The following is a 12,900-nucleotide window of genomic DNA, read 5'->3' as shown; positions in this document are numbered from 1 at the left end:
CCCTGGGGAACACCGCTTGTGACTGGTAATCTCATTCCTGCCAACTTCTAAAGGGCTAATGCTTACCCTGCCTTAGGTCTGAGGACTACTTGACGTTGGCAGAGGTCTTTCAGATCCTCAGGGAAACACACCAATGAGTTCAAAGAGTTACCCTTGCACTAGGCTGGAGAAGAGGCAATGGGAGCGTGGCAGGCACTGCCGTGGTGCCTCAGTGTGCTGCTGGCATATTTATATCACACGGGCAGCAACATATTCTGAGACCTTGTACTCCCTTGTTCACCAGTCAGTTGCATTTCTCTAAACTCTTGACCACATCTAAATGTAAAACAGGAACCAGGTAGTCTGTACGCAGCGTCTGCGATCGCTCAGCTCTGGTAAACAGTCTAAATGTGTCAACACGACACTGCCGGGTCTGGAAGGTTCTACCCTAATTACTGACACAAATCTACATACTACAGTGTTTAAAAATGTTTCGCTTCCTCTTTGCCCCTAAATTACTGTTGTGCAACTTTCCCCAGTGGGACAGAACAAGTTAAAATGGTTTGCTTGCTGACACTGGATGGAAAAAGGACCCAAAAAGCACGGACGGAAATGCACGGCATCAATTCTCACCCATCGTTCTGTGTGTTGCTGTTTGCACTGTTCAGTGGCAAACCCAACACCAAGTATGCCCTATCCATATCCGAAATGAGAGGCAACAGAAGGCCCAACTGTAACTTACCCATTCTACTCCAAACTGGTTTCCAAATCCTGAATAATCACTAGCAACCCAGCTCACAACGTCGTTCATGGAAAATGCCCTGCAGACATCTGTGGTCCGTGATCTGCACATTTGGGACCCTGAGATGGGGCTGTTGTGCAAAGGAAATGAATGAGAGTAGTGGTGATGAATGCAAACTACTGAATGCAAACACGGTAAGCTCTTTGATGAAGCAGTCTAGGTGTAAAATGCACATCTGTGTGTTTTTTGAACCAATGGTGATGATGGGGAAAACAAAGGTGACCAAAACCTCCTAGGCCTCCTGCACTACAGACGCTTGCAGTCAGACAACTCAAAGACCTGCTGGTGGTCAGTCTCTTCCTGCCACGTCCTCCCGTACAGGACAGCGTGCCCATACACTCATTGGGGTGGGGGCACACTTTGGCCCAAACCTCCCAGACCCCAGCACTCATTTTCCACCTCCCTTGCGAGGCCTCAGACACATTCAGAGTTTGGATGGTGGGAGCATAAATGCAGATAGTGGAGCCACCTGCACTCCAAAACCAGGCTCCCTTCTAAGTTGATCTGAGCTGACAAACAAGACGAAGCAGAGTAAGCACATTTGAAGCCTAGGGACCTTATCTGGGCTTTGTAACTCCACACTTGCTAGTGCTTTGAGATCTCGTGAAGGGAAGAGGAATGGCAGAACACCTTCTGCTTTTGTGAAGCAAACAAAATTCACGACTGTCACAGGTCTGCTGTGTCCTGCAAGGGGGAAAATGAGCAATGTGGATGTAGAGGGAGAAAAGTGGGAGGAAGGAATTATAATGTCAGGCTGCAGATTCTGGGAGATCTCTGTTCTTGTATGGCTGATTTCTTGTCTCCCCAAGCTTTTTGCTGTACCATTGCTGGTTGGGACCCTGCCCCAGAGCTCCATAGCTGTCCAGTGACACAGCCGTACAGGTTACCACTCTGTGCTTACACAAGCTTTTTCTGCCCGTAGTTCCTCCGCATGGTAGATGCTTGTGCCAGTTTTCTCACCGAAGCCCTGCAGCCAGAGAACTGTGTTGGCATCCTGAGGCTGGCTGATGCCCACTCCCTGCACAGCCTGAAACAACAAGTGCAGAACTACATCATCCAGAACTTCACCCAGGTCCTGAACTACGAGGAGTTCCTGGAGCTGCCGGCCGACATCCTCTGCAGCACGCTGAAGAGCGACGACCTCTACGTCACGGAAGAGGCCCAGGTGTTCGAAACTGTAATGAACTGGGTTCGTTACAAGGAGTCGGAAAGGTTTCCTCTGCTGCCGAATGTGCTGGAGAACGTCCGGCTGCCCCTCTTGGACCCCTGGTATTTCGTAGAGACTGTTGAAGCCGATCAACTCATTAGACAGTGTCCAGATGTCTTTCCTTTGCTCCAGGAAGCAAGAATGTACCATCTGTCAGGCAATGAGGTGAGTGAAAATGAAAAATATTTGCTGCTCTTTCTAAATTTCTCATAGTTCTGCTCAAAAATCCCATCGGAAGGAGCAGTACCATGAGGCAGAAGAAGGTACTCACACTGAGGTTTCACTAACTGGTGCTACTGAAGAGTCAAGGTGGACCTCACCAGTTATCCTGCCGGTTTAGAGAGTTCAGAAGCTTTCGGTAGGTTGTTTTAAAACACATCGTACAGCTTCCTGTTTATCAACATCCAAAGCTGACCCTTCACACACACACTTGCACAGCTAAACAAAGACCCCAGGTGACTTCCCTAGTCAAAAGACAAATGGTGTTATTCCTGACACCTCACCCTCTTAGCTAGGATTTTCCTAAGAAAGGCAGAATAATTTCCCCACTAAACTGCGCCACAATCTGTAATGGCTCTTTCAAATCTGAATATGTAACATCTCCATCTGTTACTTACGGGTGGAAATGTTTCAGGAAGAGAAGACCGTGAAGAAGACGGTCTCTCTGCCTATCTTCCTCATCTGCACTCAAAGAGACAGGTTCATCCTGACACCCAGCCAAGCCCTGTCTTGCCTGCAGAAGGTGGTGGATCTCCAGTTCCTCAATTGCCCATCCATCCTCTTTGGAAAGTTAGGTATCAGTCACAACTCCTGGCCCAAAATACGGGGCAGAGGGGAGAGCAACCAGAGGTCAGGTTTCACAACAGGAGCAAAGGTGTGTGAGGAAACGTGTGTGCCTCCTCGGTCAGAGTCAGAGGAAGGCAAGAGGCCTCAGGAGCACGTTGTGCATCCACTGTGGATGTGAGTCACCGACAGGAGGGGAGACACCAAGGGCTGTCTGTGCCAGGGACTGCGTAAGACGGCACGCGATGACCCGGGGCAGTGCTGGGCCGGCTGGTGGGAACTCCTCGAGGAAGCCTTGCCCTGCTCAGCGGTGCTGTCAGGTCCACGCGGGCCAGACGAAGGGAGCATTGCTCAGGGTTGAACACTCATCGCTCTCATCTTCAAAGGGGCAGCCGCCAGAGCCAGCTATCTGCCCCAGGGCTGACGCATGGCGATGGCAGCAGACAGGTTACAAACAGAATTCTGAAAGCTGGCAAGCTCTGGGACAGATGTTTTTAACAAAAAATTGCCTAATAATTTGCTAAGTGCAGGGAAAAGACAAGATTTATGTCTGTGTAGATAATTTTTTATATATAGATAAATAATGCCAATTTATAGAAACACATTAATAGTAGAAAGAGAAGTAAAACTGTAAGCAAGCTGTCTACTGTAACAGCATTTAACCTGTGGGTCCACGCACTGCTTCTCTGGGGCATGCAGAAGGTAACGACTGCAGTCACTGCAGAGGAGTGCAGACCTCGCCCTGCAGATTGTGAGGGACTGCGAATTGGCAAATGCCCTGTGATAAAGCATAAGCAGAGGAACAACTTTATGTGCTCCCCATGCCTTGTTCCCAGTGGGAAAAATTGGGTGGGAGGGAGAGGATAGAGAAGGTTATTCCCTCTACCCTTCAGCATAGAGCCAGCACACCTTGGGACCCTAATGCACTCATTTCCACATGCTTACACGTATTTTCTCCAAGCAGAACGCAAGTTTCCAAGCATCCCCTGCATTCTTTGCTCCTGGTGAACATCTGCCCTGGAAGTGACTTTTCCCAGCGGCCCTGAAACAAAGACCTGGTCACTAAACTAAGCCAACAGGAAGTAAATTAAAGCTGACCACGTTTCAAAGCCTGGTGCTGGCTTTAAGTAAATCTTCTAAGTTTGGCTTAAAATGAAGGTTTATAAACAAAGCAACTAATTGAAAAAAACTCAACACAGTTAAGAATTGTTATTGCTGTGACACTTTAACACATCTCCTCAGGACAAATGATGAGAGCACTTATTTTCTGCTACTGCTAACTACAGTCTTGCTCTCTCTAAGCTCCCCAGGGTATACATAAACCTTGGAGCCCTCCTACCTTGCCCTCACTCTGTCAGCCCAAATAAAATCTGTCATTTCCAGCTGTCTCACACTCGCCCAGCCTTGTCACTGGTGCTCACCTTCATAGCTCTCAGTGCCACCCCTGGAATTCCTAAGAGGACATGAAAGGATCCTAGCGGGTGGGCAAAAGCAACTGAGTCCAATTTTGGAGAGATCCTGCTAAAAGAAGGATACAGCAGCCTCTGCTGAATGCTTGCCTGATGCTTTCCAGGCTGCCAGCTTAGAGAACATTTGATAATTGGTTCAGCTGATGTAAGCCAGTTGTGATGTGCAAAACAGGTAATCAGAAAAAAAGTCACCAGACCTTTCTGTAATTGTAGGTGTAAGTGCCCTGTGTGCTCACTCTGTCTTGCTTGCGTCTAGATTATTACAGAAAGAACCAAGCCCAGGATGCACGAGTTCCAGTCCGAGGTGTTCATGATCATAGGGGGATGTACAAAAGATGAGAAGTTTGTAGCAGAAGTGACTTGCTTGGATCCTTTGAGGCGAAGCCGCCTGGAAGTAGCAAAATTACCAATCACAGAGCAGGAGACAGAGACTGAGAATAAAAAATGGGTGGAGTTTGCATGCATTACGCTAAAGAATGAAGTCTACATATCAGGTAAGGAACAAGACATTGGGAGTGGAAGGGGGGAGCAGAGGGTTCTTGCGATTTTTTCCAACTTTTATTGAAAACTTTGCTCGAGGCAGCTGTTGGAGAATTAAGCACACAGGTACTCCTGCTGCTTTGACTTTGAACAGGCTCCAGAGAAGTGCTGGGTGCAAGGACACTGCCTAGCCCTGCTTTTAGCACAGGATCCCTTCTCAAACAGTATTAATCTATGTGCGTGGCTACTTGTGTGCAGCACCCTAATGGTCATGGAAAGGCCCCTGAGAACAGTTTACCAAACATAAAATGAAGAATAATTGCCCCAGCACCTTCTTGTAAGAAGTCCATTTGCAGCTCCATGTGCATAAGCAAAATCCTGCCAGAATTGGACTCATTCTGCAAGGATCAGTCAAGAACCTGCAGGGAATTGTCCCCACTGCTTGGCTGCTACCTGAAAACTGCACTTAAAGAGTGGATCAGACAGGACCCCAGGAGTGCCCAGTTGCTAATGGCAATTTTAACTGCCAAAGCCAGATGAAAGCCAATGGTCCAGACACACAGCACGGGTCTGAACACACCATTGGCAGGCCCTCATCCTGAGAGCTTCAGGAGGCACATTTAGCTTCTCACACAAATACAGCTGAGCTCCATGTAGGGGTTTGATCCTGGAGCTACGGAGAATTTGTGTCAATAATATCAATATAAATATCAACTACTTTGATAATCAAAAGGTTAAACTCAAACTTGCTAAGCAGTTTGATGGCTGGTTTTGATGGCCTGTCAAAAACAAGTGTGATGATCTTGCTCTGCTTTCCAAAGGAACAGGCATAGCAAGCTCACAATCACTGTCACGTTACAGACCACAATACAGAACGGTGCCACCATGGGTTAGGACATTTTTTCCCACAAAATCATCCACCAAACTCTATGTTCACTTACCATAGGGGGTTTCTTTTTACCCTCTGATAAAAGTTAGCTGTAGCGGAGAACCGAGGTCAAGCATCTTGACTGGAGAACATCCCTCAAACCTTCGTACCCAGGAGTTGAGAGGTCTCTTTTCCATTTGCCTTTAATCTCTTACCCTTTCCTCTCTTTCAAGGTCACAGGCTTTTCACTTCCTCTTGATCTCGACATCTTTTCCCATGTCTCTTCTCTCCTTTTCTTTCCAGCTCTATCCAGGCTACCTCCAGGCCAGACTGACACCTCCCCTGCTGTGGTGAGCCCAAGCCAGCTTTCCTCTTGCTGCTGTTCTCACAGGTCCTCTTTCTTCCTTCTCTGCTTAATTTCATCCATTAACTTCATATCTTTGACTCTTTTCTTCCATTCCCTCTTAGCCTTTCTCCTATCTGCTTTTCACCCTTCCCACCCAAATAAAGGGCTGAGTGGACCAAAGTCAGTAGTTTCTTTCCAGCTAAACCAAATTATTAGTGGCTTAATCCCAATGAAGTATCTGCCTCCTCCTACGTGTCCTTCTCCTCTTGTTTTCTTTCTTTTAGCTCCTGTGGCTTGGTTCTTCCCTAACTTGGCCTCCCCTCCCATGCACTCTTGCCCCTTGGTATCTGGGTATAGTTTGGAGTCTTTCCTGCCCTTTTAGCATCTGAAAAATAGGAAAACTCTTTGCACAAGATTATGACTGCTTTTAGATCGTCATTTCCCTGAACAGTTTAAACGCTTTGACTGGATAGACTGAAAACCCACATTTGTAGTGTAGCTAGAAATGACATGAATTACCACTCGCCATTCCATTACTTCGACTAAGTTACGGTATTTCCTCAGATCAGAAAGAAGTGTGGTCTAGAGAAAGATCAGAAACAAAATAAGCCTCCAGTTCTCTCAGAAATCTCTCCCTGCCTGTGATGTGCAGCAAATTCACCCTCCTGGTCCAGCTCAGGCTCCGACCACAGTTTCAGCCTGTGCGGGAAAGCAGCAGCTCACGCAAAAGGGACGTTTCAAGGGAGGGTACGGGGAACACCTGCAGCCTCTAAGCCCCACTGTAACCACGAATGCCACATTCAGGCCCTTCAGCCACTTCAGCTAGCTGAGTGCAAAACAATTTCAATGCGCACATGTGAAAAATTCTGCGACGAAAGCATTACAAACAACTCTTTCTAGCATGCTAATTATCTCCTATTCAATCTGCTCTTTGGCCCAGAGATGAGCTCCATCACTTTGCAGTGATCTGGCTGCAGTACAGAATGCCAACGAAGGCAGACACTTTCTCAATGGAATATGAATTCTCTTTTCAGTATATTCACCAGTGAAGCAAATGCAGATGATGGCATAAGCTACTAAGTCTGCAAATGCGGGTTCAGGCTTAACCAGTTCCATTGGTATTGCAGTTACACCGAACATCAGACGCAAACAAAAGTGCTTGTTTAAAACACTGCTCTCCACTTTAGCACGAGTAAAGATTCGCTTGCAAGTTAGCCCTAGAATGAGTTTGCAGGGTCCAATGCTGATCTTCGATCTATAAATACGAAGCAAATCCAAGTCAGCAGAGAAAGAAATGAGAAGGGCATGTAGAAAAATGAGATCCCAGTCATATGGTCCCAAGGTGGCAGAGTAAAACTTCTAACATGTTGGTAGAGTTCAGAGTCAGGTCTTTTGTTGTACGATGTAAAGCACTAGGCCAGGTGACTGGGTCTGCCCTGCACAAACTGGCAGCTCCCCAGCGCAGCCCTGTCTTCCAGGGATTTGGCATTACCAATGGCAGCATCCTCCTCTGTCTTATTTAAATCACGTTTGCTTATTTGTCACTATCCAGCAGCCTGCAAAGCTCTGGTGGTGCACAAAAATCACCTGCGTATCACCATGATGTGTGGTGGTCATTCACTCAGTACTAAAAGGAAAGTGGTTGTGGTCTGGTCAAGTGGGGAACAGTGATTTATCTTTAATATTAATATATAGCTGTAGAAATTGCTCAGAGTTTCCTTTACTATTAAGTAAGCTAAATGCAGATATTTTCTTCCTGTATAACAGGGCCAGGCCACTGGTGTAAGTAATTAATAACAAGGACCAATTATTTATTTTCTATTGTGAGAGGGTATTATAAAATTTAAACCTATTGGAGATTTTGAGTAAATCCAAGCTATGCTATCGTATTTACACGTGTCATGTACGCCGCAGGTGGCAAGGAAACAAAACACGATGTCTGGAAATACAACGCCTCCATCAACAAATGGATACAAATTGAGTATCTGAATATCGGGCGATGGAGGCATAAAATGGCTGTGCTGGGGGGCAAAGTGTATGTCATTGGAGGGTTCGATGGCGTGCAGAGAATCAACAGCATGGAGGCGTACGATCCCTTCCATAACTGCTGGTCAGAGGTAAGACGCTGCATCACGTAACATTTTACTTGTTTGGAACATTTTAATCAGAAAATGTTGGGGCTTTGAGTGGTAAAAATGAACGGGATATGATCCGCTACAATTATTTTAAGTGTTTCTGGTTTGTGAAAACCCTAAATATTTTTTTCAATAGAAATGAATATCCTTCAGAAAGTAAAAATCACAGGGTTGCCTACTCATCATTGCCTGTGAGACATCTAATGCCTAACTTTCCTTTCCTTAGTTGGATTTTAAAGGTAGTAGTCCATAAATAAGTAAGAACATAGTATATATGAACCAAAGCAAGGCTGAAAACTACTGCTCTGATACGTAATATAGATATAATGTGTGTATCAAGCTGTGCATTATATACAGTATGGATGTACATTTAAGTTGAAAGTACAGGTTTCAAGGTAGAAATAATAGAAAAAACCCTAGTTCTGCTAATTGTACTTCAAGCAATGAGGAGAGTATTAGGAAGCCAATTAATCCAATGAATTAATGAGATCAGGCATCATAACGGCAGATACAAACCCTAGTTTTCAGATACTACAAAGCAATGCAGAGGACTCTAACAACCACAATTACAAGTAGAAAGTTTATTGTGTTTATTTCAATGTACATAAGTATGTAAAGGAGATTTGGGGCATTTCTGCTATTTGCTATCTTTTGAATTGTAACTTAGTAACAGCATTTGAACAGAGCATATTTTTATTAAGAGGTTTAGAGTCTTAAGAAAAAGCTGAAACAGACTTCTCCCTGGAAATGTTATCTTCTGAACCTTACTGGTCATCTTAAAAGGGATGTCTGACTTAACCCACAGGCTCCTACCCCATAGGCACCAGTCTGACTACTGGAAATCAAACTGGTTACTGACGATTTTTTACGGTCACACAGGCTGCTCCCCTCATGATCAATGTAAGCTCCTTTGCAGCAGCGAGCTACAAGAAGAAACTCTACGTGATCGGAGGAGGACCCAACGGGAAGCTGGCCACGGACAAGACTCAGTGCTACGACCCCGCGACCAACATGTGGAGCCTGAAAGCCTCCATGCCAGTAGAAGCCAAATGCATCAATGCTGCAAGCTTCCGTGATCACATTTATGTTGTGGGTAGGTGAAGCATTCATGTTCCAGCTGGGCTTGTTTCTGGGTGTTAGTTTTACCCAAAAACTCTATGGAGTATAATCAAGTGGTCAGATGGCTCTTCCCATTGAGCTTAGTGAGGGATGGGAACCCAGCACGTTCACAAAGAGTAGTGAAGAGTCACCAGGTGAAACTCCCTGTTAGTGTGTTAGGTGTCTTGGAAAGCTGGAGCTAGCCCAGAGACAACTTAAAGCCAACCAAAGGTTGGTTCATAGAGGCAAAGGCATGACATTATGGCTACACCATGTTCCCTCTCCTCTCCAGAGTCATTACACAGCCCACTGCACTCAGGCTATATTTGTGTAGGGATATGAGTACTGAGAGCAGGTCAGGGGAACAGAGCCACGGATACCCCAAGATGCAGACCTCCTCACTAGATCACACTTGGGGTTAATTCAGTCAATCGACAGAACTGGAAGCAAAGATGGAAGAACAGGAGTTTAATGGTGGTAAGCTGAACTGTGAAGGGAGGAAGGAGCCTGTCCACATCTCCAGATGGTGCTGGAAAAACCAGAAGAAGAAAAGAGGAACGTGAGTTTCCAAAACAGGAGCTCTGATGAGTGTTCCCCCACCAGCCCTGGCACAGAAGGTTACTCATCTGAAGTATGATCAATATGGTGCTGAGGGCTGGCATAGAGCCACAGGGTCACCAAACAGTCAATAGTGCTCTGAAAGGAGATTTATAATGTGCATGTGTGTGCACATACATACATAAACATATACATATATATGTGTGTATGTGTGCACCTTCTGTGTATGTAAATACCTTGTGCTTCTCCTCAGCACAGGGACTGACACCACCCTCTTTCTAACAGATGAGAGACAGAAAGCGAAGGCATGACGTATGGGCCAGCTGGTACAACTCCTGATAAAATTTGACGTGATACTCCACTTACGTTGATTTAGCATCTTTCACCAGTAAACTATTGTCTCCCTATCTGAGAAACAAATCTGGCTCAATCAGCCCCACCTGAGGTTTAAAAGATAAAAGAGCATTTGGCTACTGCATCCAAAGCAATCGAATTACCCAGACTGATGAATTATCAACTGCCAGGTGAATCACTGCAACTAACGTGGATGTTTTCAGTCTGCTCCCATTGGGAAATAAAACTTGTTTAAGTCACCTCATAGCAGCTTGACCATCCCTGAAATACTGGATTAGTGTTGTCAAAACCAGTATTTATTGTAACTGCAATAGATAAATGTTCACTTTGCCAACAGGTTTCATATAGTTGAATACAGACCCAATCTTTGCAAACCTCAGAATAAGAACCATTCAGCTGTTGGTATTCTCAGGAGGGAATATATTTCATAGCCCTTCTTGGGTACTGAGGTATTGACCATTTTCTGAAAGAAAAGAACTCGGCAAAATTGGAAAAAGTGCAGAGAAAGTTTCAAGAATCACTGCAGATTTGTGAAACATGGAGAGACTAAAGGTCACTCTTTGTTCAGCTTACCCATAAGAAGATTATGAGTGCAGTCTGACAAACCCCTTAAATGAGGAATGGGCTTTTGAAAATAGCCAGGCCCCAGCAGAAGGAGGTTTAATGGGCAGATGGACACTGAAGTTAGAGGAGTCAGTGAAGAAATGGTATCCATTTCTACCAGTGACAGCTTACCACACCTAGTCCTTCATGATCTAAGCTCTTCTAAACAAGACCATATTTTTCTAAAGTTGTGTCCTCAGCTGAAGCAGTTGGTACGAGAAAGGTTTGTTGCTGGGTGCACTGTGGTCGCACTGTGTGACCATGGCAGTTTGTTCTGGCCTTGAATTCCACAGTCTTAGTTTACAAGTGGCCTTCTGCAGACCTGGCTTTCAAAACAATAAAGTATCCCGTGACTGTTTTTTCTTAGCTTTGGGGCATAAATCACTCTTATAAATGTCAGGAATGGAGCCTCGCTGAAGTGGGTGGTTTGGTTAAAATCTCTTACAGGAATGGCTGGCACAAACTGATATCCATTTCCTCCCCAGGTGGGGCAATGAAAGCACTCTACTCCTACAGCCCCGAGGAAGACACATGGTGCCTGGTGACTCAGTTCACCCACGAGAGAGCCAGCTGTGGGATTTCTCCTTGCAACAACAAGCTGTTTATCACCGGGGGCCGAGACGAAAAGAACGAAGTCATTGCGACAGTGCTGTGCTGGGACCCTGAAACTCAGAAGCTGACGGAGGAGTGTGTCCTGCCTCGGGGGGTGTCTCATCACGGGAGCGTTACCCTCAGGAAGTCTTACACACACATCCGTCGGATTGTGCCCGGGGCGGTTTCTGTCTGACCCCAGGAGAACTACAAAGAAAAGCAGTACCTCGGTGTCCCTGTGGCACAGACTGCGATGGCGCTGATTTGTAGCTGCAGGTAGCAATGGATGGAAATACCGCCACTAGGGTCCTCTGGGGAGTATCTGTATATATGCTCAGCCCTTGCATTTCCTCTGTACAGTATATCCTTAAATTATCTTAATTCCTTCCCTCCACAGAGAAACAAAGGGACCAGCTGTAGTTTACTCCTGCCAACACAATACCTCCAATCAGGCAAAGAAACGCGTGGTGGGAAATTTAGTTCCCAGCTCTGTTTGCCCTGAAAAGTGCTTGAACTGGTCCTGAAGTTTGCTCAACTATTTATTGTGTTAAGTTGGATTTGCAGCACCTACTAGTGAAAAAGAGAAGATGCTTTTTGGAATGAAAGATTTTTACCTTTGGTGAAATGTAATGTAGTTTCCTCCGAAGCTATGGTTTTTTTTTCCAGCGGTTGGCACATTAGTTTAAGTTAAATCTGGTTTGTTTGTTTGTGTGTTTGCTTGAAGACACTTTGTTAGTTTTTCAGTTCTGCGTGACCAAAAAAAACCCATTTCAGTTTGCAAACCTTGCTGTCATTCCCAAGAAAGAGACTGCATAGGCTGCAAATACAAATGAACGCTAATCTGGTTCCACTGAACATTCATTGTAGCTGTTTTCGAATAAAGCAGCCCAAAACCTACTTTCCTTTCCGTTCTGTTCTTGGGTGGTTTGCTGTTCTGCCTGAAGGACTTTTTCCCCTCGCTGTTGCTGTAGAGGAGGGTGCCTCCGGTGCGCATCCCTGCCTCCATCCCCACTGGGTGGCAGTGCTCTCCCAAAATTTTTCTCCCGGGTTTTGATTTCCTGGAATGCAAACGGACAGAACAGCCTGGCCGAGAGAAAAACACTTCCAGGTACTGTTCCCAGCCCGGTTCCTGGGACCATCACACGCTGTTCCAGAAGGGGCAGGTGTTCAAGAGGCCAGGAGGGCCCGAGTCTCCGGTCCCAGTATCTGGGTCAGTTGTAGAGAAACAAAAACAAACATTGAAGGGGGTCACGCCCGGGACGCTCTGGGACGCTCTTGGCCAAAGGCTGGGAACATATTCCCGTCCCTCCTCCCCTGCCTAGTTGCTGGAAAGAGCCAACTCACCATTAAATCAAGGCAGAAAACACACTGTGCAAAACAAATCCGTCCAAGCAGAGAGCAGTGACTCCTTCCAGGCTCTCTCCCTCTCTGCAATGTCTCCTTTTGCCTTATACAGTATTGAAAATAATATTTCTCTCATGTTGGGCTGAGGAAAAAATGTGAGTTCCTGAATTTCAGCACACTAACACCAGAGTGCTCGGTGGTACGGTGCTCACCTGAACTGGTGACTGCCGCAGTAGCGCAGCTGAGCAGGGTCCCCCAGCAGGTCTCCACCGGGTCCTTCCCT

General features: G+C 46.0%; 1 protein-coding gene across 1 annotated transcript; it reads left to right on the top strand.

Annotated features, from left to right (window-relative positions):
- Positions 1-867: 867 nt before the first annotated feature.
- On the top strand, positions 868-12,175 carry KLHL6 (kelch-like family member 6). Its single transcript, XM_010189090.1, has 6 exons — positions 868-915; positions 1,704-2,153; positions 4,497-4,734; positions 7,849-8,051; positions 8,949-9,162; positions 11,168-12,175. The coding sequence occupies exons 1-6, from the start codon at positions 868-870 to the stop codon at positions 11,467-11,469; spliced, it is 1,455 nt and encodes a 484-aa protein (XP_010187392.1). The 3' UTR covers positions 11,470-12,175.
- The last annotated feature ends 725 nt before the right edge of the window (positions 12,176-12,900 follow it).

This window comes from Mesitornis unicolor, unplaced genomic scaffold (assembly GCF_000695765.1).
Source record: "Mesitornis unicolor isolate BGI_N332 unplaced genomic scaffold, ASM69576v1 scaffold4307, whole genome shotgun sequence".
Taxonomy (NCBI): Eukaryota; Metazoa; Chordata; class Aves; order Mesitornithiformes; family Mesitornithidae; genus Mesitornis; species Mesitornis unicolor.
This window is presented reverse-complemented; position numbering and strand designations above follow the sequence as displayed.